The sequence below is a fragment of the Mirounga leonina genome, unplaced genomic scaffold (assembly GCF_011800145.1).
Source record: "Mirounga leonina isolate KUSES-001 unplaced genomic scaffold, KU_Mleo_1.0 Mir_125, whole genome shotgun sequence".
NCBI classification, from domain to species: domain Eukaryota; kingdom Metazoa; phylum Chordata; class Mammalia; order Carnivora; family Phocidae; genus Mirounga; species Mirounga leonina.
Window position 1 is genome coordinate 14408684 of NW_023270305.1, and position 26903 is coordinate 14435586.

The 26903-nt window shown below is 52.5% G+C and overlaps 1 protein-coding gene across 4 annotated transcripts; it reads left to right on the forward strand.

Annotated features, from left to right (window-relative positions):
- Positions 1 to 49: 49 nt before the first annotated feature.
- CAD (carbamoyl-phosphate synthetase 2, aspartate transcarbamylase, and dihydroorotase) lies at positions 50 to 24469 on the forward strand. 4 transcript variants are annotated; one of them, XM_035000767.1, is made up of 46 exons: positions 50 to 443; positions 697 to 836; positions 2714 to 2843; positions 3921 to 4063; positions 4236 to 4377; positions 4567 to 4738; positions 4946 to 5131; positions 5313 to 5425; positions 5754 to 5899; positions 6170 to 6301; positions 6443 to 6676; positions 6809 to 7030; positions 7234 to 7422; positions 7680 to 7804; positions 7982 to 8112; positions 10641 to 10753; positions 11198 to 11442; positions 11648 to 11894; positions 12261 to 12359; positions 12549 to 12773; positions 12851 to 13033; positions 13243 to 13461; positions 13754 to 13921; positions 14701 to 14883; positions 15020 to 15124; positions 15554 to 15793; positions 16037 to 16118; positions 16310 to 16476; positions 16635 to 16799; positions 16941 to 17072; positions 17259 to 17460; positions 17852 to 18042; positions 18151 to 18291; positions 18509 to 18610; positions 19063 to 19159; positions 19410 to 19460; positions 19752 to 19796; positions 19901 to 20070; positions 20182 to 20256; positions 20796 to 21008; positions 21174 to 21299; positions 21494 to 21649; positions 21736 to 21837; positions 22046 to 22140; positions 22249 to 22305; positions 22930 to 24469. In XM_035000767.1, the coding sequence occupies exons 1-46, from the start codon at positions 362 to 364 to the stop codon at positions 23021 to 23023; spliced, it is 6777 nt and encodes a 2258-aa protein (XP_034856658.1). In that variant the 5' UTR covers positions 50 to 361; the 3' UTR covers positions 23024 to 24469. The 4 variants fall into 4 exon arrangements, with proteins under 4 accessions (XP_034856658.1, XP_034856660.1, XP_034856659.1 ...); XM_035000769.1 differs by having other exon boundaries at positions 22249 to 22301; XM_035000768.1 differs by lacking the exon at positions 19410 to 19460.
- Positions 24470 to 26903: the final 2434 nt, after the last annotated feature.

Here is a 26903-nt window from a genome sequence, read left to right on the forward strand (position 1 = left end):
TGTATTTCTTGGTTAGAGTGGGAGAGCTTTGGGGTAGTCGGTTTTCCAGTTTTCCCGGGGCTTTGCAGTGGGGCGGAGTTGGGGGGAGAGGAGACGCCGTCACGCTGTTGCTAGCTTGGCCCCGCCCCTTACGTGCTGGGCCCCGCCCCTCACGCTGCCGGCTCCTTGCGCCGCCGCAGTCTGCCTCCGCCCAGCGCGCCTGGAGCTCCTGCGCCTTCCGCGGCCCGCGCTCCAGCCACCGGCGCGGTTAGCCACGTGGACCGACTCCTGGCGCGCCGACCTCACGTGGTTCCAGCACCGGCTGGGGCTTGCTGCGCTTGCCGCTTCTCTGTGCTCGTCCCCGCCTCTGAGCTCCGTTCCCATGGCGGCCCTGATGTTGGAGGATGGGTCGGTCCTGCGGGGCCAGCCCTTTGGGGCCACTGTGTCGACTGCCGGGGAAGTGGGTAAGCAAGCTCGGGCCGGCTGCCGACCTCATCCCACTTTCTGCTGCCCCTCTCTGCCCAGCTTGCCCTGCCCAAACCCGCCATTTTCCTGCCTGCATACCCTCCTTCCCACCCCCATTTGGTATCCCTGTCCCCATCCCAGCCTCTTTCATCCCTCAAGGTCAAGGCAGCCTCCGCTGGGGCATTGTCATCGCGCAGGGCAGTGTTGTGAAGGGTGTCCTGCCCGAGCCCCAGCCCTGCCTTTTTCTTGCAGTGTTTCAAACCGGCATGGTCGGCTACCCCGAGGCCCTCACTGACCCTTCCTACAAAGCACAAATCTTAGTGCTGACATATCCTCTGATCGGCAACTATGGCATCCCCACAGATGAAGTGGATGAGTTCGGTCTCAGTAAGGTAGCCACACCCAAATGCTTTCTCTACTTTCCTTTTCAATTCAATGATTATTAACTGTTAGTCAAGTGAAGACATTGACATTAAGTTAGGCATCCTGGAGCGAACAAAGATAGACACACACTGAAATGATAAGCTAAATCCCACCCAGGGCTTGAATACCCTGAGAGGCACAGAGCGCTGGAAGCCACGCCAAAGAACCTGGGCTTTGGTAAGGAACCAGTGAAGATTTTTTAGGAGCAGAGTGGTGTGATGGGGGCAATGCTTTAAGATTACACATAGTGGGAAGAGACTGGAGGCTAGGGTCACACCCTTCCCAGTGACAGTGGGTCCCAGTTCACCTACCAAACAGTCAAGTCGATAATCTTTTAAACCTATTTTCCTTACCTTGACTCATTTTTGCCACTTTTCAGTAGAGTTCTTATCTCTAGATAAGAAAACTCAGTCTCCTCCCACAGTGAGCTTCCACCTATTCCTCCTCCTCTGGAATTTGGAAACTAAGTTGCACTGACAGTTCAACTAATGAAAAAAATCAACAAATTCATAGTGGAAACCACCCCAGCCTAGGTAGAATATTCCTCCAAATGCATTTTGTCCTGGTTTTCCAGGCTTAATGAGCCTTTAATTCACCCTGACTCTTAGGAGAGGGAACTCTAGGTAAGGGACACTCTGTTATTCCTGGAAAGGACCAGTCCTCATCACAAATCTGTAAATAGACTGCATTCTTGTTTATAACGCAGTATGCTGGTTAACATATGGCAGTCTTCACCTTTGTCAGCTGTGGACACACTGACAAAATAAGCGTTTATAAACCTGCAAAATCGAGGCACTTAACAGAATCAGGGTGAGTAAGGCCTCCTAGAGCCTCCAGTCCCCCATGGATGCGTTTGTGGCACATGCGCTGTGAATGCACCGGTCCATACGCAGATGAGTCTTCCATGGCCATGGAAGGTTCTGCCAAACTATCCTGCAGATCCCTAAAGAACACTAAACGGCCATCATCTTTTAAACCTGTACCACTAAGCATATGTGACTTCGATATGCCATCCCCTCCCACGTAGATGACCGAGTTCTCTATTTAGTTATTAAATGCTTATGTATTGGGTAGCAAACTTGTGTTAGCTTTCTTTTTTTTTTTTTAATGAAAATCCCCTACTAAGGGGGGGGAGGGGCATAATCATGGCTAGTGTTGTACCTTAAACCTTTATTTTTATTTAACAAGGTATTGTGCATCTATCTTACATTCTGCTTTCATCGTGCTCTGTAATTACAATCTTGTTTATTTGCATGTTGCTTTGTTAATTTTCAGGCTTCTTAAGTAGCAAATTAACCTAGTGAAGACCGGGACCTTGTCTTTTTGCCTACTCACTGCTCCTCCCCCAACATCTATTACAATGCCTGGCACTGAGTGGGCACTCGGTAAATGTTGACTGCTACTATGTGTCGGGCACCTTGTTCCTGAGGTATTCATAGTTCTGTGATGGGGAGACACACAAACATGTTTATATACAATGTAAATAGCAAGAACAGTGGAAATAAAGTGAGTTTAGGTGAACCCTAAGGAAGAGGCACAAACTGCCAGGGGTGAGGAGGCGGTATCTTCACAGAAGTGGGATTTATAATCTCCGTTTTGGATAAAAGGAAAGGAAGGAAAGGAAAAGCTCACTCTCAGTTATTAACGAGGGCCTGGTATTCAGTGTTTCACATGGCGAACGGCATTGTTGGTAAAGGACAAAAGCGTGAGGTGCTGGGTGTGTTCAAGGAATTGCCAGGTCTTTCAGTGTGGCTGAAGTGTGTAGGGCGCCTGCTGTACAGTGGGAAAAGAAGATAGGAAGATCTGTGGCCCTGGGCTCCTCACGATCTCTTCCTTCTGTCCACAGTGGTTTGAATCCTCAGGGATCCACGTGGCAGGACTGGTGGTGGGAGAGTGCTGCCCCACGCCCAGCCACTGGAGTGCCACCCGCACCCTGCACCGGTGGCTGCAACAACATGGCGTACCCGGCCTGCAAGGTACGGCGTGAGCCTGCCCGGACCTGGGCAGAGCCCAGGTGCCTGGATGGGAAGAATCGAGAAGTCTCTTGTGCACTCTTGGGCCTTGAGTCCAAGGTTGCAATAGAATGTATCGGATTTGGAAAATTTACATTGGGGTCTGCAGGTTGGAGAAGGAACTGAGCTCTCACTCCAATGGGAAGAAATAATATAATGATCCCCCAGCTTCTGTAATCATTAACTCAGGACTAAACTTACTTCACCACTACAACTAGAACCCCTTCATTTTTTCGAAGCAGATCTCAAGATACTGTATCATTTCATCCACAAATAGTTCATTGTCTGTGAAAAAGGAATCAGGAATCCTTTTTAAAACAAAACCATGATAACATTATTGTACCTTTAAAAAAGTAACAGTAGGGGCGCCTGGGTGGCTCAGTCGTTAGGGGTCTGCCTTCGGCTCAGGTCAGGATCCCAGGGTCCTGGGATCGAGGCCCACATTGGGCTCCCTGCTCAGCGGAGAGCCTGCTTCTCCCTCTCCCACTCCTCCTGCAGTGTTCCCTCTCTCGCTGTGTCTCTCTGTCAAATAAATAAAATCTTTAAAATAAAACAAAAAAGTAACAGTAATTCCTTAATATCAAAAATCCAGGCAATGTTTACAATTTTCTCTATTATCTAAATGATTTTTACCGCTTACTTGAATCTGGATCTAAGGTCCGTGTATTGCATTTGGTTGATATGTCCCTTTGATCAATGGACCTTATAACCCATTTGACAAAAGCAAGTCAGTTTTCCTTTAGAGTATCCCACAATCTGCATTTTGTTGATTATGTTCCGATAGTGTTGTTTAGCATTTTCTTTGTCTCCTGGTATTATTTTCTGTAAACAAATCTAGAAGTCATGGTTCAATTCAGATGTGATATTTTTAGCAAGAATACTTCATGGTAGTGTACTTCCATCAGGATGGCCCAGGATTTTGATGCCCCTAGAACAGCTGTGTGTGACTCAGGATTCTGGAATGCAGTGCTCCTGAAAGTCTAACCTCATGCATGACTGAGTTGAGCGAGTGTGATCTCTGAGAGAGTGCTATTTTGACAGGAGTGGATACTCGGGAACTGACTAAGAAGTTGCGAGAGCAAGGGTCTCTGCTGGGAAAGCTGGTCCAGGATGGGACAGAGCCTTCAGCCCTGCCGTTCTTGGACCCCAATGCCCGCCCCCTGGTGCCAGAGGTCTCAATTAAGGTACAGACGTAGAGTGGGAGAGCAGTGCAAGCATAGCACGGTAGTTTTATTCTGTCTGTAACTGGGGTGACCACTTGAGGGCAAATCAGAAGAGGCCTCAAAGGCAGGGGTTGGTGTGTGTTCATCTGTCCTCACTGATCACAGCTGCCAACCGTTACCCTTTATTCCTCAGGCTCCACGGGTGTTCAATGCAGGGGGCGCCCCTCGGATCCTTGCTTTGGATTGTGGCCTCAAGTATAATCAGATCCGATGCCTGTGTCAGCGTGGTGCTGAGGTCACTGTGGTACCGTGGGACCACGCCTTAGACAGCCAGGGTGAGTAGCTGGGGTGTGTACAGGGCTACAGACAGGCAGCATGGGCGGAAGATCTGTCCCTTGGTCTAGTTGCTGTAAGTTGCAGGGAAGGAGACAGAGATCAGGGCTTTTGCTCTGATGGTAAGGGCTGCAAGTGTGTCTCTCTGGTTAAACTACTGGTTTTGACATCATCTTTTCTGCCCACTCCAGAGTATGAGGGTGTCTTCCTGAGTAATGGCCCTGGTGACCCTGCCTCCTATCCCAGTGTGGTATCCACACTGAGCCGTGTCTTATCTGAGCCTAATCCCCGACCTGTCTTCGGGATCTGTCTGGGACACCAGCTGTTGGCCTTAGCCATTGGGGCCAAGACATACAAGATGAGGTGGGACTTGTGGGGAGAGGAAGGGCCCGAACTACTGATGTGAGCGGTGGGGAGTCTTGGGGATGGGAATAGAGTTGGTGTTGGCTAGTGTTGAAACAGGAGCAGGGGCCGGTTGAGGGTGCTGAGCTCAACAGAAGCTGGGTTTGGTAAAGTGGTGAAGGGTGGGGGGTGAGAGGGGCCAGTGACTCAGTGTGCTTCCATCTCCAGATATGGGAACCGAGGCCACAATCAGCCATGCTTGCTGGTGGGCTCTGGGCGCTGCTTTCTGACATCCCAGAACCATGGGTTTGCTGTGGAAACAGACTCGCTGCCAGCAGGCTGGCTTCCTCTCTTTACCAACGCCAATGATCGTTCCAATGAAGGCATCGTACACGACAGCCTGCCATTCTTCAGGTGGGTCTGGGTGATTCTGGCAGGGTGACTGAATTTCTACAGCTTGGAAGCCCCAGGGTCTTGAAGATCAAAAAGTAAAGCACAGTAATGGGCCCCGGTCATCTATCCCACTACCTACTCCCAAGACTGCCAATTCAAGGCAGGGATGATGGCAGGTTTCGTGATCCTGTCTCTTCAACAGTGTCCAGTTTCACCCAGAGCACCAAGCTGGTCCTTCAGATATGGAGCTGCTTTTTGATATCTTTCTGGAAACTGTGAAAGAAGCCACAGCTGGGAACCCTGGGGGCCAGACAGGTAAGCACCTGAGTAGACCCAGGTTGTGGAGAACTAAGAGTAGGGTTGGCTCTGGGATGGGCATAAGATGGACGTGCCCCAGGAAACTGAGATATGTTTGGGAGCTTAAGGGGATGGGGTGGGAAAGCAACCAAGCCACGATGATTATTTATGCCTCTTCTGTGGGAAGGAGCTCCAGAGTCATGAGTCCTGGGTTTTCGTCCTGCCTCTGCTACTCATGAGAGGCATGACTTGTTTTGGATTTTTCTGTAAAAGGAGGGGGTTAAGGTAGGTGATCTCTCAGGTCCCGTTCAGCTCTAACGTTCTATGACTTTCTTTGCCTCCACAGTTCGAGAGCGGCTGGTTGAGCGCCTCTGTCCACCTGGAATTCCCACCCCAGGCTCTGGGCTTCCCCCACCACGAAAGGTTCTGATCCTGGGCTCCGGGGGCCTCTCCATTGGCCAAGCTGGAGAGTTTGACTATTCAGGCTCTCAGGTAAAGCATGTCTATCCCTGCCTCTCTGGGTGTGTGAACCTTAGGAATGGATAGTCTTGAGGAGAGGGCTGAGGCATGAACGTTGGTTGTAGGGTGGGAATGAACCAGGAGATCTGGGGAATGTGTGGAGAGGTGAGGTGCTGAGGAATAGGAGTTGGTTACTAGGGACTGAGAGCACAGGGAGGGAGAGAAGAGACACTCTGGTGGTCTAAGACCATTGATAGTCTTGCTTCTGCAGGCGAGGCTGATTGGCCATTTTTGTCCTCCTAGGCGATTAAGGCCCTGAAGGAGGAAAACATTCAGACGTTGCTGATCAACCCCAACATTGCCACAGTGCAGACTTCCCAGGGTCTGGCTGACAAGGTCTATTTCCTTCCCATAACACCTCACTACGTGACCCAGGTATGACTGGGGTAAGGCTGGACTGAGGAGGGGACCCACGTGGGTAGGGGGATCCTGTGGTCATTCTGGGTTCTAAACTTCTTTGATCCTCTTTTCTGGACTCCCAAGGTCCTAATGCTTATTATTCTTCTCCTCCCTCAGGTGATCCGTAATGAGCGCCCAGATGGAATCTTACTGACTTTTGGAGGCCAAACAGCTCTGAACTGTGGTGTGGAGCTGACCAAGGCTGGAGTGTTAGCTCGGTATGGGGTCCGGGTCCTGGGCACACCTGTGGAGACCATTGAACTGACGGAAGACCGGCGTGCCTTTGCCTCCAGGATGGCAGAGATTGGAGAGCACGTGGCCCCCAGTGAGGCGGCCAATTCTCTTGAACAGGTTCGAGGGTGACTGGGGGACGGTGGAATGGTGTCATTGTCTTTGTATCTTATTTTCTGTGGGGCCAGGCACCTTCTGTGCAGCAAGCAGTCGAGGTCTGATCTGTTTGTGCATCTCTTCTGCTCCTTGCAGGCCCAGGCAGCTGCTGAGCGGCTGGGGTATCCCGTGCTGGTGCGTGCGGCCTTTGCCCTTGGTGGCCTGGGCTCTGGCTTTGCCTCTAACAGGGAGGAGCTCTCTGCTCTTGTGGCCCCGGCTTTTGCCCATACCAGCCAAGTGCTGGTCGATAAGTCCCTGAAGGGATGGAAGGAGATTGAGTACGAGGTGGTGAGAGATGCCTACGGCAACTGTGTCACGGTGAGTAATGGAGGCGGGACGGGAGTAACGTCGGACAGTATGAGCTGTAGTAAGAGCAGAGCCCAGGGCTGAGATCTTTGAGGGTTCGGTGTCCCTGAGACCTGCGGTGGGGTCTCACCAGAAGTCACAGGGCCCTGGGATGCAGTGTCCTGCCTCTCCTGCCTCCCTCTGGCACGGACCTCCATGGGACCTTCCCTTCACAGGTGTGTAACATGGAGAATCTGGACCCACTGGGCATCCATACTGGGGAGTCCATAGTGGTGGCCCCAAGCCAGACGCTGAATGACAGGGAATACCAGCTATTGCGGCAGACCGCCATCAAGGTGACCCAGCACCTTGGAATCGTTGGGGAGTGCAATGTGCAGTATGCCTTGAACCCTGAGTCTGAGCAGGTGAGACTCTAGGCCCTGGAGCTGATATTCTAGCTCTTGGACCCCCGTCCGTAACTTTGGGGCCTTTTGACCCTACAGACCTTGGAGTAGAAGTCAGGATTGTCTCTGGTAGGGTTGGACTGGGATGGGGGTGGTGCTTCTGCTCTCTGTCCCTTCAGAGAGGGCTTTGTTTTCTGGCCCTACTGATATCTCCCTCAGGTAGGCCTTCTGGGCCAGTTACCTGGTAACACTCTCTTCCTGTCTCTCTCTCTTTGCAGTATTACATCATTGAAGTGAATGCCAGGCTCTCTCGCAGCTCCGCCCTGGCCAGTAAAGCCACAGGCTATCCGCTGGCCTACGTGGCAGCCAAACTAGCTTTGGGCATCTCTCTGCCTGAGCTCAGGTACGAGGGTGGGGAAAAGATCAGAGAGGGGGAAGGGGAGCTGAAGAAGACATTCATGGGACAGGGATTATGAAGAGGACATTGGTTTGAATGTGTGGGGACAGAGGAAGCTATCTGGAAGCTCACTCTTTTTACATCTCCCACTCTGTCCTGGCACCTCCACATGATGGCTCCCAGGAACTCCGTGACGGGGGGAACAGCAGCCTTTGAACCCAGCCTGGATTATTGTGTGGTGAAGATCCCTCGCTGGGACCTCAGCAAGTTCCTCCGTGTCAGCACAAAGATTGGGAGCTGCATGAAGAGCGTCGGTGAGAGAGACACACCCCCAGAGACCCTTCCCCGGGTTACTCTCTGGGATCCCAGCAGTCCTAAGAATCTAGAATGTCATAGAGTTAGTTCCCTGGCATAGCCTTTCAGATGCTGTTATTAGCAGTAGCTTGGGAACAGGGATTCTCAGAACTCACAGGGACGTTTCAAATCCAGTAGTCTTCATCAAGAGTGGGAATTAAAGGCATCTGGAAATCTGTGCCAGAACACACATGCCACCTCCACTCCCCAGATGGCGGGCGTGTCAGAATCTCGGGGATGGGGTGATAGCCATCAGACTAGCTCATCTCTCCCGCTTTACAAATGAGTAAACTGAGGTGCCCGCAGAAGGAAAGTGATGAGGCTGAGGAGAGGGTAGAGCCAAGAACAGAAAACTAGATCCAGTCGCTAGTTACACGCACCTCTGTCACACTCTGCTGCCTGTTGTTGGCGAGACTGGCTTCGTGAAACTCTACCCACAGCCTTGCATTGCATTTTGCCCATGGTCTCATCACTAGGCTGTTAATGCCAGTGACAGTTTGTTCTCTGTGCGAATTTAAATACTGATGCTTCGGGGAAGTGAGACCTGCTGTTCTGTGAACCCTTCTCTATCCAAGTCAGTGCAGTGGCAGCCGGCGTCTGCCCATCTCCTCCTCCAGGCGCTTTCTGCCACCATCACCAAATTTTTTTTTTTTTTTTTTAACCCAACGTTTAAGATCAGAGCAGGACATCTGAGACCTTTTTCATAAAAACAAGGAAATGTAGCAGTGAAAATGACTGGGTGTAATGGTCAACATCCAGGCGGTGGTCGAATGTGCTGGAATTGAGTTAACATGCTTCCCTGTGTCCTTTTAAGTCACTCTATCTAGACTGTTCTAAAACATTTCAGCCAAAGCAAGCGTTTCACATACCACAGTGCTTCCAGCTATGGATAAGAGCATTTCATTGTGTTCCAAATTTCCATTAAGAGCAATACTAGCCTTTCAACAAGCAAGTCTAAGTAAGCTCAGATATTATTTTGGAATTTTTAGAAATCATACAAGACTGCCAAGTTGTTCCTTCTGGAGATGAATTTCTGTTATATGAAAATTATAATAAACATGGGAATGAAGCCATAATTAAGTTGTTGGTAAAAAGAAGTGGACTGAAAATAGGAGAAAGATTGATTCCCAGATGAGACATTTAAACGTTTTACGTCTTATTCAAGTATTCTTAGAATGTGATCTTTGATAACTTTTTGTGACTTCTATTATATAAGTAAGATACATGAACCATTAAGAAATTAGCAATGTAGTTGAACCAAAAAAGAGTAGTCACCTATAATCATGTCACACAGAGATTAATTTGGGTATATATATGATTCCAGAATCTTCCTATGCATGCATATACAAATATGGCAGGTTGCTCTTTTGCCCAAAATCAACACTTTTATAATATAACCATATTACAAAGGAATTGCATAAAATCACTTATCATCCACTTCCCTAACACTACTATTAGCATTTTAAAGTTTTAAAGTTCTTTTAAAGAAACAATTAGGATTGTAAATAGAAAAATATAATTGGTAAGAAATACTTGAAGACCCTAGGGTAAATTGTCAGAGGACATTACAATACTTTATGGAAGAGGAAATCAATAAGCAAACCTGGAAAGTTGTAGACAAGGGAGTTCCCTTTTATTAGTAAATCGAAATCTGTTTAAAATGAGGTAGTATTTTTGTTTTGAGCAAAAATTGTTTAAAATAATTGTATATATTTCTTAGAAGGTGGTTAAACTTACACCGTGTATTATAAAACACAAACTTCTATGAAGCAAGTAATATTTATTAAAGGCTTTATCTATTGCCCCTGCACTTCTGAAAATTTATCCTAAGGAGATAATCCAAAGCCCTAAAGACATCACAGGCTCACTTAGAAGGATAAACACTTCAAAGCTAGGGGAAGTTATGGTAAATGATACAGGAGTTAAACGGCTGGTAATAAGATCACATAGCAATGTGGGAACAAGTTTATGATGAGAGAAAAAGCAGGTTAGAAATCATACTATTTACACATGGTTATTGTATAACCATGTGTAAAACACATTTGAAAAAAGTCCAGGAAGAAATACTTTAAAATAAGAGTTGTAAAACATGATTACCTCTGATGGATTCAAAGAGTAGTGGGATCATCTTATTATCCAGACTATTGAGAAGTTTGAAAGGATGAGACAGATCCCAGATAGTGTCACAATAGGAATAAAGCAAATAACCGGATAACCGTCAGGGGTTGGGCCACTGTGATAAACTGTAGTGTTCTAGTATCTCTGTGTCCATTTTAGGCATTTTAATTCCGTGGTCTCTAATAAATATAAGACATGAAAATTGTAAGTAAAGGAACTTCCGTTTAAGATTCCTCAATAATGAAACACCATACATACCACCACCATGGGACTTATCCCAAGAACCTCCCAGAGACTTGACTAAATCATAGAAATTCTGGGCAGCATCTCCTGGCTCCAGGCCCTCAGTCCTTACATCCTCTTCCTCCAGGTGAAGTCATGGGCATTGGGCGTTCTTTTGAGGAGGCCTTCCAGAAGGCTCTTCGCATGGTGGATGAGAACTGTGTGGGCTTTGATCACACGGTAAAGCCGGTCAGTGATATGGTAAGTGGCTCCCTTCCCCTGGCCCATGAAATGGACCGCCTCTGCCCCCAGCCCACGGACTTGTTACCACTAGTAGAGCAGTCGGTACTGGACATTTGCTGTGTTTTCATGTTGCTGAGAATTTTGTGGTTCGTCTCCTCTATCATAGGAGGATGTATTCTTGTTTCCAGGGACAATGAAACAGGCCTAGAGAGCTTGTGGAACTTGCTAATACACTCTCTGCACAGCCAGAAAGAGGCAGAGCCAAGATTTGCATACAGGTTTTTGCGATCACAGAGCTTTGGTTCTGGTTCCTTTTCCACAGCTTCCTTTCCTAAAACAGTGAGGTACTCGTGCTCTCAGACTTTTTAGATGCTAAAAGTAGATTCGGAATATTTTGCGTAACATTCGGACATCTCCCTCTCCACAGTCCTTCCATATCCGTTTGCCTGCCCTCCCTATTAGGAGCTGGAGACGCCAACGGACAAGCGGATCTTTGTGGTGGCAGCTGCTCTGTGGGCTGGCTACTCGGTGGCGCGGCTCTATGAACTCACTCGCATCGACCGCTGGTTCTTGCACCGGATGAAGCGGATTATAGCACACGCCCAGCTGCTGGAACAGCATCGTGGACAGCCTTTGCCCCCAGACCTGCTGCACCAGGCCAAGCGCCTTGGCTTCTCAGACAAGCAGATTGCCCTTGCAGTTCTGAGGTTAGAGGTGGTGGTGAGGGCCTTGGGCTGAGGATGTGGGGCAGAGAATCTTTGTACTAGTGAGGGGCCCTTGGGAGGGAGCTTTGTAGGCTTCTGACCTTCGTCCCTGGGATATTTGCCTCTCAGTTCCCTGCCCCAGGATCTCACTTCTTTACTTAGTCCACGCCCCACTCCCAGGGCTATGTTTTTGACCCTTCTCCTTCAGCACAGAGCTGGCTGTTCGCAAGCTGCGTCAGGAACTGGGGATCTGCCCGGCAGTGAAACAGATCGACACAGTTGCAGCCGAGTGGCCAGCCCAGACAAATTATTTGTACCTGACATACTGGGGCACCACCCATGACCTCACCTTTCGAACGCCGCACGTCCTGGTCCTTGGCTCTGGCGTCTACCGAATAGGCTCCAGCGTTGAATTTGACTGGTGTGCCGTGGGCTGCATCCGGCAGCTCCGAAAGGTTTTTCATATTGTTTTCTTTACTGTTCCATTCAGTTCCAGCAATTGCCTTTCGCCCAACTTATCCTGGCATTTTCTATTAATTGCTACATTTATATTTATTTTAGGACTTTGGGAGGTGTGGAGGGGGTCGGGGGGGAGCCCTCCCCTTAGGCCATCTTGTGCCTCTCACAGGGCATGTGTCTTTTCTCCATCACTTTGTACCTACTTCTCTGATACCTACAGGGCTGGCCCTACTTCCCTCCCAAGGCAGGTGTCCCTTACATCCATTTCAGAGAAAGCTGAGGTGAAGTAGGGGTTTTGCCTTAGTTTTTCTATGTTCTTCCTCCCACCTCTTAGCTAAATCTCATTTCCCTCTCTATCACAGATGGGGTATAAGACCATCATGGTGAACTACAACCCAGAGACAGTCAGTACTGACTATGACATGTGTGACCGACTCTACTTTGATGAGATCTCTTTTGAGGTGAGAGGAGTATGAAGACTGCTCATTAGCCTGGGTGGCCAGGGTCACATGGGAGTGGCTGGCTGACCTAAGATTCTTTGGAACTTGTGGGGTTTGAGGGGAAGTGGGTAGAGGGTGAGGAGCAGTGAGCAGGAAAGCTCAGATCCCTGACCACTTGCCACCTCCACTCGATTCTCCTCTTGCACCAAGGTGGTGATGGACATCTATGAGCTAGAGAACCCTGAAGGCGTGATCCTATCCATGGGTGGGCAGCTGCCCAACAACATGGCCATGGCTTTGCATCGGCAACAGTGCCGCGTGCTGGGCACTTCCCCTGAAGCCATCGACTCAGCTGAGAATCGTTTCAAGTTCTCTCGGCTCCTGGACACCATCGGTATCAGCCAGCCTCAGTGGAGGGAGCTCAGTGAACTAGAGGTGGGCTGGGGCCTGGTGGGGGGCTGGGAGCTGGATGAGGTCATGGGTGAGTGTGACCAACCCAGCTGCACCCTTAGTCTGCTCGCCAGTTCTGCCAGACGGTGGGGTACCCCTGCGTGGTGCGCCCCTCCTACGTGCTGAGCGGCGCTGCTATGAATGTGGCCTACACTGACGGGGACCTGGAACGCTTCCTGAGCAGTGCGGCAGCCGTCTCCAAGGAGCACCCCGTGGTCATCTCCAAGTTCATCCAGGAGGCCAAGGTAGGGCCACAGACAAAGAAGTCTCTGAAGGCGGGCTCCTCAGCCTTGGTGGAAACTCCCCTCTCTGGTCCTACAGCACTTTGTAGGCACAGTGGACTGGGAAGGATGGGTTGTACCAAGGCTCTCAAAGGAAGGGAGCCTCCTGGGGCAAGTGGGGGAAGAAAATCGCCCCCCTGCCCTGTATCACATTGCCTTCGCATCCCCGCTAGGAGATTGACGTGGATGCTGTGGCCCGTGATGGTATGGTGGCAGCCATTGCCATCTCTGAGCACGTGGAGAATGCAGGTGTGCATTCAGGTGATGCCACGCTGGTGACCCCACCACAAGACATCACTGCCAAAACCCTAGAGCGGATTAAAGCCATCGTGCACGCTGTGGGCCAGGAGCTGCAGGTCACGGGACCCTTCAATCTGCAGCTTATTGCCAAGGTAGTAAGAGGGCACTGAGGGAAGGGAGTAGCACCTCCTCATTCTCTGGGGCCGCAGTGCCCGCGAGGCTCACTGTCTCCTGCCCTCATCAGAGTAGGCCCGGAAGCTGGAGGGAAGGGGTGGTAGCTATAGAGCCCGCATTGTTGTCAGGGTTTGTGACCGTCAGTTACCCTGACCCCTGTTCCAGACTGATTACCCACAGAGTGGTAAGTCAGGGGAAGAGTCAAGGTCAGTGGAATAGCATCAGTAAGCCCATACTGCGGAAGGCCTGACTAGTCCCTCTCTGCCCCAGGACGACCAGCTGAAAGTCATCGAATGCAACGTGCGTGTCTCTCGCTCCTTCCCTTTCGTCTCCAAGACACTAGGTGTGGACCTAGTAGCATTGGCCACACGGGTCATCATGGGGGAAGAAGTGGAACCTGTGGGGCTCATGACTGGCTCTGGAGTCGTGGGGGTAAAGGTACGGAGGATTGAAACCTTGAGGTTAGAAGTCACAAGCAAGGAGACAAATAGTGGGAGAGCTTTCACTTACCGCTCACGTAATACGTCAGTCAACACGTAAACCAAGCAGCTATTGTAGACAAGGCATCACTGGGCCATAAGGGTGATAGGATGGTCTCTGTCCCTTAGGAGCTCATATTCCAGTGATGGGAGGCAAGGGAAGTTGGGTCCAAAAACAGCTTGCTTCTATAACAGGCCATGATAAACCTGCGTAGTAGAGAGAAGAATAAAATGCGAAACGAGTTTACAGACAAGAGATGCCACTTCCAAAAGGGGTGACCTAGAAAGGCCCAGGAGGAGAGCTGGTGCCTGAATTGAGTCTTTTTTTTTTTTTTTTTTTTTTAAGATTTTATTTATTTATTTGACAGAGACACAAGCAGGGGGAGTGGGAGAGGGAGAAGCAGCCTTCCCGCAAAGCAGGAGCCCGATGCGGGGCTCGATCCCAGGACCCTGGGATCATGACCTGAGCTGAAGGCAGACACTTAACGACTGAGCCACCCAGGCACCCCCTGAATTGAGTCTTGAAGGACGGTCAGGATATTTGGTTTACTGAGCTTGTTGAGGAAGTGTTCCAAGGCCAAGGAATAGGCCTTGTGGAAAGGAATAACGAGTGGAAACTGAGGGAAGACCCAAAGTATGTTCGGGAAGCAGAGGACTGATAGAGCAGTGGCGGGGAAGGCTAACCTTGCCATTTGGCTGAGGCCCAGGAGCTCGGCATCTCGCTTCCTGCTCTCTCAGGTCCCTCAGTTCTCGTTCTCGCGCCTGGCGGGTGCCGACGTGGTGTTGGGCGTGGAGATGACCAGCACCGGGGAAGTGGCTGGCTTTGGGGAGAGCCGCTGCGAGGCCTACCTCAAGGCCATGCTAAGCACTGGCTTTAAGATCCCCAAGAAGAACATCTTGCTGACCATTGGCAGCTATAAGGTACAGACTCCAGCGTCAGGGTTTGGGGGGCTGCCCAGAGAGGCTGGGGCAGATGGCCTTGGCTCTCTGGGCCTGGGCTGACCTTGAAGTGGAAGACGGGAGAGACACGACTTTGTCCTCCTTCTGCTTGGTTCAGAACAAAAGTGAGCTGCTCCCCACCGTGCGGCTGCTGGAGAGCCTGGGCTACAGCCTCTACGCCAGTCTGGGCACCGCCGACTTCTATACTGAGCACGGCGTCAAGGTACCAGGGCGCCCACAGCCTACCCCACGTTGTACCAGAGAATTCTGTCTTCCCCTGCTTTTACTGTCATTGCACAGGTCCCGTGTATTCCACGTAGAGCAAATAGAATATACGGAAAAGCAAGGGAAAAAGTCTCCTACGGTTTCTTTACCACTGTTAATGTTCTGGTATATTTTCTTCCAGAATATTATTTCTCTGTGTATAAGTGTGGGCTCATACCGCATAGAGTCCTTGGTAACCATAGAGTAGATATCTTCCGTGTCAAGAAATACACTTTGCCAGTACCAAATAGAGCCAGCCCTGGTCCCCACCCTGTGGGTCCTCATTCTCCTCCTCATGGGTTCCTGGGCCACCTCCCCTCCCTTTAGGCTGTCCTTCCTGACTCCTGCCAGGCTCAGGTTAGCCCTTGACCTTGTCTCTGGGCCGCAGGTAACAGCTGTGGACTGGCACTTTGAGGAGGCAGTGGATGGTGAGTGCCCACCGCAGCGAAGCATCTTGGAGCAACTGGCTGAGAATCACTTTGAGCTAGTGATTAACCTGTCAATGCGCGGGGCTGGAGGCCGCCGTCTCTCTTCCTTTGTCACCAAGGGCTACCGTACCCGGCGCCTGGCCGCTGACTTCTCTGTGCCCCTCATCATTGATATCAAGTGCACCAAACTGTTTGTGGAGGTGACTGGGGCCTGGGTGCTGGGAGGCCAGCAGCCAGTGTTAATGGGGCAGGAGGGAGAAGTGGGTGGTCGTGGGTTGGGAAATCTCAGTATGAAGGAGTCATGCAAATAACCAGGCTTTGTGGCTTCAGAGAGAGAGAAGGGGGTAGAGAGGGGTAGAGCCTGGTTTATGGGAAAGCCCAGACCCTACCTACGACTCGCGGGATGCCCTCAAATGAGAGCTGACCGCAGTTTTCACCTGCAGGCCCTAGGCCAGATTGGGCCAGCCCCTCCTTTGAAGGTGCACGTCGACTGTATGACGTCCCAAAAGCTTGTGCGGCTACCAGGTGAGTGCATCTTTTGGGAGGGCCAGACTCTTCTCACTGAGCTCTTTCCTCTCATGACCCACTGTGCCCCTGACTGACCACCTCTCACTCGTATCAGTCGCTGCTGCTTTTCCTGCCACCCGGTTCATATGTTTGATGTCCTTTGTGTCTCTGAACCGTCCTCTAATCTTGCCACGTCCGCGTTCTCCCAGGATTGGTTGACATCCATGTGCACCTGCGGGAACCAGGGGGGACACACAAGGAGGACTTCGCCTCGGGCACCGCCGCTGCCCTGGCGGGGGGTGTCACTATGGTGTGCGCCATGCCTAATACCCGGCCCCCCATCATTGATGCGCCGGCCCTGGCCCTGGCCCAGAAGGTGAGCCCTGCACGCCTGCTTCACGGTGACCCAGATGTCCCTGCCTGCCTCCCAGACCCCTCCTCCCCCTGCCCCTCGTAGAAGCGCGGGGGCGCAGGCCCCTGGTGCCAGGCCGGCATGGATGCCAGAAGGCCTTGTCTCCTGTGTACCCTCTCCAGCTGGCAGAGGCTGGTGCCCGCTGTGACTTTGCCTTATTTCTTGGAGCCTCGTTGGAAAACGCAGGGACCCTGGGTGCTGTGGCCGGGTCTGCTGCTGGGCTAAAGCTCTACCTCAACGAGACCTTCTCTGAGCTTCGGCTGGACAATGTGGCCCAGTGGATGGAGGTAGGGAGCGGGCCTGTGGGAGGAGGCAGCCAGTTAGTGCGTCCTGGCTTGAGGACCCCGTAGAGTTGGATAACAGCAGTGAAGTGTCAAGAGCTCCGTGAGAGCTCTGCACGCTCCCTACTAAATTCTTTCTGTCCCCAGCACTTTGAGACGTGGCCCTCCCACCTCCCCATCGTGGCCCACGCAGAGCGGCAGAGTGTGGCTGCCATCCTCATGGTGGCCCAGCTGACCCAGCGCTCAGTGCACATATGTCACGTGGCCCGGAAGGAGGAGGTGAGAGTACACCAGAGGTCCCGGTGCCCTTCCTGCTTGGGTACGAGGGGGCGGGGAGTGTGGAGCCAGCACCCTCCGCCTGCCTGCCCCGTAACTTTCCTGGAGGGGAGCTTGGATGCGGAGACCTTGCGGGGCAGGGCACGAGGGAGGCCTCCTCTAGATCTCCCCGCTCTCCGCCCACCCCAGATCCTGCTGATTAAAGCCGCCAAGGCACGGGGGCTGCCAGTAACCTGTGAAGTGGCGCCCCACCATCTGTTTCTGAGCCACGATGACCTGGAGCGCCTGGGGCCGGGGAAGGGCGAGGTCCGGCCCGAGCTTGGCTCCCACCAGGACGTGGAGGCCCTGTGGGAGAACATGGCTGTCATCGACTGCTTTGCCTCAGACCATGGTGAGAGGCCCCACAGTGTACCTCTGCCCAGCAGGGCTCGCACCCCACCTCAGGGCCTCTAGGCTCCGTGAGGACTGGGACTTGATCTGTGTAGCACAGCACCTGGGCTGTGACAGGTGCTCGATAAATACTCCCCAAAGGAACTGATGAGCACATGAGTAAAATTATAAATAAGAGAAGGTGGGTCCTTCTGCTGGTCCTTCAGCACCTGGGCTGTGACAGGTGCTGCTGGTCCCCAAATGATGGCAGCCGCCCCAGTTTACAACTGTTTGCCACGTAACCTGAAGAGATGAGCATCGGGGCTAGGGAGGCAGTGCAGTCCTGGTGGCCTGTGTGACTTCCCAGATGGGGAGGTGATCGGGCCTGACGGGGCCGCTCTCTTCCCTCCCAGCCCCCCACACCTTGGAGGAGAAGTGTGGGCCCAGGCCTCCCCCCGGCTTCCCGGGGCTGGAGACCATGCTCCCACTGCTGCTGACGGCGGTCAGCGAGGGCCGGCTCAGTCTGGATGACCTGCTGCAGCGGCTGCACCACAATCCCCGCCGGATCTTCCACCTGCCCCCTCAGGAGGACACCTACGTGGAGGTGTGGGCACGTGGGCCTGGCGGGGGGCGGGGCGGCGATGCACTCTGCAGCCTGCGGCTCTGTTCCATGGTGTGGCCCTACCCTCGCATAACCCGTGTCTCTGGGCAGGTGGATCTGGAGCACGAATGGACCATCCCCAGCCACATGCCCTTCTCCAAGGCCCACTGGACACCCTTTGAAGGGCAGAAGGTGAAGGGCACCGTCCGCCGTGTGGTCCTACGAGGGGAGGTGGCCTATATCGACGGGCAGGTATGTATGTGGCGCAAGCCCCATCCCAGTAGTGACTTCCTCGGTCCCATTGTCGTCCTGCCCTGGCACGTCTCTGTGGTGCCACCACCACCCCCAGCTGCCCTGAGGCGGGTGTTTGTTTTTTGTTTGTTTTTTTTTGCTGGCTTCCACTCCTGTAGGGTCTCAGTCTGGCTTTGTGCCCCCTGCTTATTCGTCTGCTCCTGCCTTCCGTCTGCAGGTCCTGGTGCCCCCGGGCTATGGACAGGATGTACGCAAGTGGCCTCAGGGGGCTGTTCCCCAGCTTGTGCCCCCAGCCCCTGCCACCAGTGAGATAACCACGGTATCTGCAGTGCTTCGGGCCTGGGGGTGTGGGGGGGTTTTGGGGGATGTTGGGGGGTACAGCCAGGGACAGGGCTAACGGCACAGATGGTTGCATTGGTGGTTTAGAAGGTGGAAGGCTCTGCACTTGACACTTAAAATTTCCACCACCTACCTCTTTGTCTGCTGCATAACATAGAATCAGCTCCCAGTTTAGGAGGTTACCTAACTAGGGGAAACAGGCCCCTTATTAACCCAACCAGAGATTTATCTGGGCGCCTGTCATGGGACTAGTTTGTCTGTCTCTGTCAAGGACAGTGTAGCAGAAGGATGGACCAGAGGGGGAGGTGACGGAGACTGGGACCCATTCCATTCTCACTGTGGACAGTGAGCAGTTTGGCTTTTCTTGAGGGGTTGAACTTGAGAAAGAGTTGGGTCAGTACTTTTCAAAACTCTAGACCTGTGTCTCTCCAGACGCCTGAAAGGCCCCGCCGGGCCGTCCCAGGGCTTCCCGATGGCCGCTTCCACCTGCCACCCAGAATCCACCGAGCCTCCGATCCAGGTCTGCCAGGTAAGAGGGAGGTCCTGTGATATGTGGAGGACGGGGCCATCTGGACTTAAGAGATGTGTAGGGAGGGACAGGCTCCTCTTCCCCCCCAGTGTCGCTGATGGACGGGGGTCACTTTGGTCCACTTACCCTGTCCTTCCGGCCATCCCCTTGTCCTAGTCTGATCCACTGTACTCTCCTTTGCCTAAATCAGTCTGCCCAGCGTGAGGTAGGCACCCCACAGCTTCTCACGGCCCTTTCTTGTTGTGGGCAGCTGTGTTCCTCCGCCCGGGAGCTGGGATCCCACGGGGCAGCAGGACGTGGGGTAAATCCAGGTTGTTGGTTGGTGTGAGCCTGGCCGTTCCCCTTGCCTAGGATCCCTTTGCCTCCTGGGAGGGCCCTGGGAGGGCACCACTGCTCACACACAGCAGCCCCCGTGGGAAGTCACTTGTGTGTTCCCCGGGCTGCTGGTCCTTCTTGTTTGCCCCTAACCTGCTACAGCTACTGTTGTGTGAGTTGGTTTAACACAGACACTGTGATCCAGAGTGTGGGGAAATGGAGGCTCTTCACAGACCTTAGTTGCAGGCTTACATCTGTCCCGTTGCCCTGTTTGTAGCTGAGGAGCCAAAGGAAAAGTCCTCTCGGAAGGCAGCTGAGCCAGGTGAGACTCCCCTGGAACACACGCTCACCTCGGGGACCTGTCTCATCTGGCTTGTGTAGGAGGAACCCTCTGACCCACCTCTTCTGCCCCGTCCCTCACTGCAGAGCTGATGGGAACTCTCGATGGCACCTGCTACCCTCCACCACCAGTACCCAGACAGGCGTCACCCCAGAACCTGGGGACCCCTGGCCTGCTGCACCCCCAGACCTCACCCCTGCTGCACTCATTAGTGGGTCAACATATCCTGTCTGTCCAGCAATTCACCAAGGATCAGGTGCCTGGGGGAGAGCGGATGGGGACACCCAGAGCTTTGAGAATCTGGAAAGTTGGGGCTAGGACCTCTGGGGGCCACCGCCTTTCCAGCTGACTTGGGGATCTTTCTTAGATGTCTCACCTGTTCAATGTGGCACACACGCTGCGTATGATGGTACAGAAGGAGCGGAGCCTCGACATACTCAAGGTCAGGGTCAGGGCTGTGGGTTATGGGTCCAGGACCCTGTCAGCAGGGCTCTGCAGCGATCAGAGGGATCTCCCTCTCCTGCCATAGGTCCCTTCCTGTGAGTTTAAACCCTCCACTATAAGTTACTCCGCCTTCTCTACTCTGGAAGGTCCGGCTGCCCTAGGCCCCCCAACCCCCACGTTTGCTCTCCTCTGACCAGTAGTTAGCTGACTTACAAGGCCCTGAGCACCAGTGTATCAGCTTACTTAATCTGGTCACTTGGTCTATGCAGGTGGATTCATGGGACAGAACTGGGGTATTTCCTTCTCCCCCAGAGAACAAGTATCTGGTTCAGATACTTACCCATGGTTTTGTTGGAAGCGGAGCCTTTAGCTCCGTGTGACACTAATGGAAATGTCAAGGTCAGGACAGGTCACGAGGAGGTTTGCGGGGAGGGGTTCTCTCAGTACCTCTCCTGTGTAAGTGGGGGAAGCAAGCCGCAGCCGTGCTTTCCCCAAGATGAGCACCCACATTTACATCGAATCTTGCCCTCCTGCCAGGGGAAGGTGATGGCCTCCATGTTCTACGAGGTGAGCACGCGGACCAGCAGCTCCTTTGCCGCGGCCATGGCCCGGCTTGGGGGTGCTGTGCTCAGCTTCTCGGAAGCCACATCTTCGGTCCAGAAGGGCGAATCCCTGGCTGACTCCGTGCAGACCATGAGCTGCTACGCCGACGTCGTCGTGCTTCGGCATCCCCAACCTGGAGCGGTGGAGGTGAGGCCAGCAGCGCACTGGGACGGGGGAGTAGGGTGGATCCAGGGACATGACTGTGAGTGTCTGGTTGGGCCGGACGGGGAAGGGGACCCAGGAAGAGTGGGACTCAGGCCGGGAGTGGGGGCCACTGAGTTGCAGAAGACAGGGCTCTCCTTGTTTTCGCAGCTGGCAGCCAAGCACTGCCGGAGGCCAGTGATCAACGCTGGGGATGGGGTCGGAGAGCATCCCACCCAGGCCCTGCTGGACATCTTCACCATCCGGGAAGAGCTTGGGACTGTCAATGGCATGACGGTGAGGGTCGTGGCAGGGCTTGGAGGCCTGCTTGGGGAAGGTCTGGAGAGGGAGGCCGTTGGGAAGAACCGTCTCTGCTCCGAGGCATGCTGCAGCAGGGAAGCCTCCGTCCTGCTCCTGAGACTGCAAGCTGTGAAACGGGGGTGCAGGTGTTCAGTCTGGGGGCCCTCTTGGTGATCGCGTTCCTCCCCTAGATCACAATGGTGGGGGATCTGAAGCATGGGCGCACTGTGCACTCTCTGGCCTGCCTGCTCACCCAGTACCGTGTCAGCCTGCGCTATGTGGCCCCTCCCAGCCTGCGCATGCCACCCAACGTGCGGGCCTTTGTGGCGGCCCGTGGCACCAAGCAGGTGAGACCCTGGGAGGCCACGGGGCATGTGGGTTGGGCAGTGAGGGCCCGGCACTGCATGCACTCTGGCTCGACCTCGCCCTCCAGGAGGAATTTGAGAGCATTGAGGAAGCACTGCCCGACACTGACGTGCTCTACATGACTCGAATCCAGAAGGAACGCTTCGACTCTACCCAGGAGTATGAAGCTGTGAGTGCCACGGTGGAGGGGAGGCCAGGGCTGGAGCTGCGGGGCATCCAGACTAGTGGCTGGGAAGGCGGGGCCCCAGGAGCTTGACTGGGCCTCTTGGTCGTGATAACTGAGTGTGGGTGAGGAGGGGACCCTGGAGGATCCCAGGCTTGTGGCTGCACGGCCACCCCAGCCCTGAGGTGCTGACAGGGCCCCTGTCGCCTCACAGTGCTTTGGCCAGTTCATCCTCACTCCCCACATCATGACGCGGGCCAAGAAGAAGATGGTGGTGATGCACCCAATGCCTCGAGTCAATGAGATAAGGTGACACGGCTTCAAAGTGGAGGCTATGCTGGGGGCTGGCTGTGGGAGGGCACCTGGTTCCAGACAGGCCTTGGGGGCTGTGTGCCAACCGTTTTCCTTCTCTTGCAGCGTGGAGGTGGACTCGGATCCCCGAGCAGCCTACTTCCGCCAGGCCGAGAACGGCATGTACATACGCATGGCTCTCTTAGCCACTGTGCTGGGCCGCTTCTAGGGCTTGGCTCCTCAGACTCTTGTCAGGCCTAGCCGCTGGGCCCGAAATCGGTGCCCCCCACGGGGGCAGCACACTTAGGAGATGCTCTGGGGCATCCAGATAGCTCATGTGCTCACAGGCGCACCTGCAGACCGTGCGCCAGGCACCGGACTGGACCGGAGTGCGCTAGCATGAGAGTGGGGCCCCGTCTCCCTTACTGCACCGCAAACCTGTAAAGTCATTTTTCTACTGACTAAATAAATAGCTAAGCTGCTTGTAAGTGCCTGCTTCCTCGCATGTATCCTGGCTTCAGCATAGGATGCCAGATGTCATGGGCAGGGCTTTCTTCTGGAAATTGAGAACAGTTTACCAAATCTAAGAGCAGCCTTGCTGGGCGGGCCCTCGCTCTGGCTGCATTTTCAGAGCCGTGGCTCTTCGGGGTCTGAGCCGGACTGTGCTTTTGTGTTGGTGCTCTCTGGGTCCTGCGCTGCCCGGGTCCCTGTGCAGCCGTCTTTCCTCAATTTGCACTCAAAATTCTGATACGAGTTACAGGGTCCTGCCTGGTGAGGCCTTTATTCTTCTCCCGTCTGTGTGTTTAGTCCTCTCCTTCAGTGGCTGAGGTGGCCTTGGAGTTCATCTGCCGTCACTGTTAGGAGCTCCTCCCACCTACTCTCCTTGGGAGCCTCTGGCTGACACTGGACTTTCGGAGACCGTGGAGGGCTGAAGAGCGCTTGGCTTGGAAACCCTGGGATTGGAGACTGGGGTGCAGTAGCTCATGTGTCTTTGCAGGTCAGGGCTTCTGTGGATCATACAAAGTATGTGAGCTTTTCCATTCCGTTCCATGAACTTTAGTAGCATTAAAGAAATTTCTTGATCCAGCAGACTTTACTTACCACCCCCGCCTCCACACCGAGTACAAAGCACCATGTGTAATGGGAGTACAAGAATGAACAGGATCATTTGAGGCTTCTTAACTGGTAAGGCATTCAGTGACTTCTACAGATTGGACTGCCACATGCTGGCTCAGGATGGTCCAGACTGCACCAGCATCACTCAGGAAGAAGCCACAGAACTATTAGCGTGTTACAAGGATAGGAAAGAAGGAACTCGTTTTCTGAAAACGATGTGAGCACAAACCTTCACATATTCTCATGTAAACTTATATCAGCTTTCTAACCATTTTACTGATGCAAAAACTGGCTCAGAAAAGTTACTGGGTGGCTTACCCAACATCACATAGCTAAGATTCATATACAGGACCGCTTGACTTCAAACCCATCTTTCTAGTAAAACGAAAAGGAAAACATCATCTCCAGCTTTAAGGGGCATCCAAAACCAGGGTGAGAGAAAAGCCACACAAATCTGAACAAGCAGAGAACAAGTCTAAGGTATCTGGGGAGCCAGGTTTCAGAAGAGAGATCAGCACAAACCTGGACCTTGTCTGTGGAATGGGATTTGGGCTGTTGCCCAAGGAAAGGACAGGCTCAGGCAGGTTGGATGGGAGGAGAATCTTACTGCTAGCACAGCTTGAACACAGGAGTGGGAATCCTGTGTCTGCAGCACTGAGGGGCTCTACACCCAGACCCAGCTGAGCGCCCCTGCTTTGTACTGTTGGGGTTCAGAGCGACAGACCAGACCAAGAGGTTTGGGTGTGCGTTCCAACAGAAACAGGAATTCATAGCCGCAGGTACTGTTGGAAGAAGGGTGGGACTAGGTATAAAGCCATCTGCTCCTGGAGAGCTGAGACCTCTCCTGCCCTGCTAATGTTAACCCTTCTAGGCTTCCTGGACCCTGACCCTGACAAGTTCTCCCTCGGGGGCCCAGAGAACTTTGTTGGCTGGAAAAGAGGACCACTTATAGAAGGCTTCTCCTTTCTAGAGCTTCAGTTACCCTTCTGAGGTTATTCAAACAAGTCAAGGGATTATTTTCCCAAGTACCTGGGAATCTGTCACACACAGATTCCCACAGAACTCGGAGAGCCTAGTCCTCAAGTGGAAGCAGCGTTTGCTGCCAACCAGCACACACATTCTACTCAGTTGCTAAGTGGTGGGAGGTGTTCCTGCTCTGTTCCTTTCTTTGGCTCTCCTAATCATAACACAGCTCTAAGTTGAATAAACTTCTTTCCCCTACAACCAGAAATGAGATCTCAGTACCTTGGGAAATAAATGAAGCTATCCGCAAGAAATAAAAACAGTGCTTTAACCAAAATGTCTGTATCTAAGGTTGTTCCACACCCATTGAGAAACAAGCTCATACGCTCCATATGGTTGTCATTAACTATAAAGAGTTTAAAAAAAAAAAGTTTTCTGGTCTCCTTTCCTCCTGAATACTTAAGCAATTTGATCTATTTTTTTAAGTTAACATAGCTCTAAGTATGTGCCAAGCCCTGTTCTAGCACTTTACAAATATTAACATTCTTTTTTACTTTTACTTTTGGATGAACCCTTTAGATATACCCCTCTGTGAAAAGAGGTCTGACCTAATGTGTTCCCTTATTATCATTGCAAAGGCATTTTCCCCAGCTCTTCACTGTCTACGCTTGTGAAGAAGAAAATCTCAAAGTAGGCATTCCCCTTGGAACTTGGCCACTTTCGTCCTATTCCCACATGTTACCATTAACGAGCTGCCACCGTGCAAGTCGGTGCAACTTCGGGCTTTAGCGTAAAGGGCAGAGTTGGGAGTTCCCAGTGTAACACTGGTAGGTGTCTGTAATTCTGTAGTGATATCCCGATATCCCGTAGACATATCCCAATATCCCATGGACGGTGGGGGCGGGGTTGGGGGGGAGACATGGGCTGGTGGGGGTGTCGAGCAGACAATGAGTGCCAGAAGTGAGCGCATGGGGAACGGGGAAGACTAACCTGGCAGCAGCATATGGAAGAGATGGGGGATGGGAGCCATTCCACCATCAGGGAAGCCAATTAGGACACTGCTGCACTAAATGCAGGTGATGGATGAAAAGGGTCTGGACTAAGAGGCAGGAATGGATGTTAGGAAATGTGAAAATACTAAGGATAGGAAAGACTAAAAAATGACTCCATGGCATGGGACCTTGAGATTGGGAGAAGGAGGACTGATGCAGCTCAGTGAGCCAGTTTGGGAGAGGGAAGGACGAATTCTGTTTGGGCATGATACTTTTCAGCTGCTGTAGGGCATATATGGAGATGTCATGTAGATAATGAGGCTAGGGAGTTAGGGCAACCTGCGACGAAGATAAATATGTGATTACATAAGGGACATTACTCACTAATATATCCCAAGCACCAAAAGTATTGAGCCCATAGCAGGGGCTCAGTAAACATTTGTTGACTGAATCATTAACATAAAGGTAATTAAAGGGGGCGCCTGGGTGGCTCAGTCGGTTAAGCATCTGCCTTCAGCTCAGGTCATGATCCCAGGATCCAGGAATTGAGCCCCACCTTGGGTTCCCTGCTCAGTGGGGAGTCTGCTTCTCCCTCTGCCTCTCTGCCCCTGCCCCCTGCTCATGTGTTCTCACTCTCTCTCCCCCTTCTCACAAATAAAACAAAAATAAATAAAGGTAATCGAAGCTCTTTAAATATGTACCTCTGTATTAGTTCACCAGGAGAATGAGAGCAAGGAGAAATGAGCAGAATCTCGGAAAGGGGCGGAGAACTCAGAAGAAAGCCCTCCAGGAGTCCCAGAGTTGCAGGTGTGTGACGTCTGGGGTGAGGTATCAGCAGCTGAGATCCTGCAGTAGGTCAAAGAGAATGAAGTCTGAGGCAGGGACTTGGTCATGGTAGTTACTCTGATGCTTTGTGGCTGTAAGATAGACACCACATTTCATGGGCTTCGTGAGGGACTGGTGGTCTAGAAGTTGAGGTCATTTGCCAAGAGGCAAGGGATGTGGCATTAGGACCAGAGAGAGTCCTGGAAAGGCTGGGAAAGCTGTGATGAATCCTCAGGAGAGTCATAAAAGGGTCACCGAGTGGGGTTCAACGGGAAGACGGACATCTTGAGCTTGTGGTAGGGGTGGGGAAGCAATGTGCAGGGCAAGACCAGGGGAGAGGCGTGTCACCCACCGTGAGGGACTCTGGCAATATTGATTACTTCCTCCTAGAGAGGCACCGGGTTAGTTACCACCAAATGCTGCTGCAGATCTGCCCTGGAGAGTCAGCTTGTAAGGCGCTGGCTCCTTGGCCTATGGTTGGGAGCCTGAGGACTCAGATGGCACTTTATAGGGGCACCTGGCTGGCTCAGTCTGTAGAGCATGCGACTCTTGATTTGGGAGTTGTAAGTTCGAGCCCCACGCTGGGTGTAGAGTTTACTTAAAAATAAAATCTCAAAGAAAAAGATGGCACTTGGGACGCCTAGGTGGCTCATTTGGTTGGGCTTCTGCCTTCTGCTCAGGTCATGATCCCAGGGTCCCAGGATCGAGTCCCATATCGGTCTCCCTGTTCAGTGGAAAGCCTGCTTCTCCCTCTGCCTGCAGCTCCCCCTACTTGTGCTCTCTCTCTGATAAATAAATAAAATCTTAAAAGAAAAAAAAAAGATGGCACTTTATAGGCTTTATATGACCCCACGCCCATTCGTTTACCATCTTTTCATCCACTCA

What these genes read in the sequence shown, in the direction of transcription:
- CAD (XM_035000767.1), top strand. Translation starts at nt 362, where the DNA reads ATGGCGGCCCTGATGTTGGAGGATGGGTCGGTCCTGCGGGGCCAGCCC. An exon ending in ATTGCCCTTGCAGTTCTGAG is followed by an intron (nt 11,443 to 11,647) that starts GTTAGAGGTGGT and finishes CTTCTCCTTCAG; the next exon opens with CACAGAGCTGGCTGTTCGCA. An exon ending in GGACTGTCAATGGCATGACG is followed by an intron (nt 21,300 to 21,493) that starts GTGAGGGTCGTG and finishes TTCCTCCCCTAG; the next exon opens with ATCACAATGGTGGGGGATCT.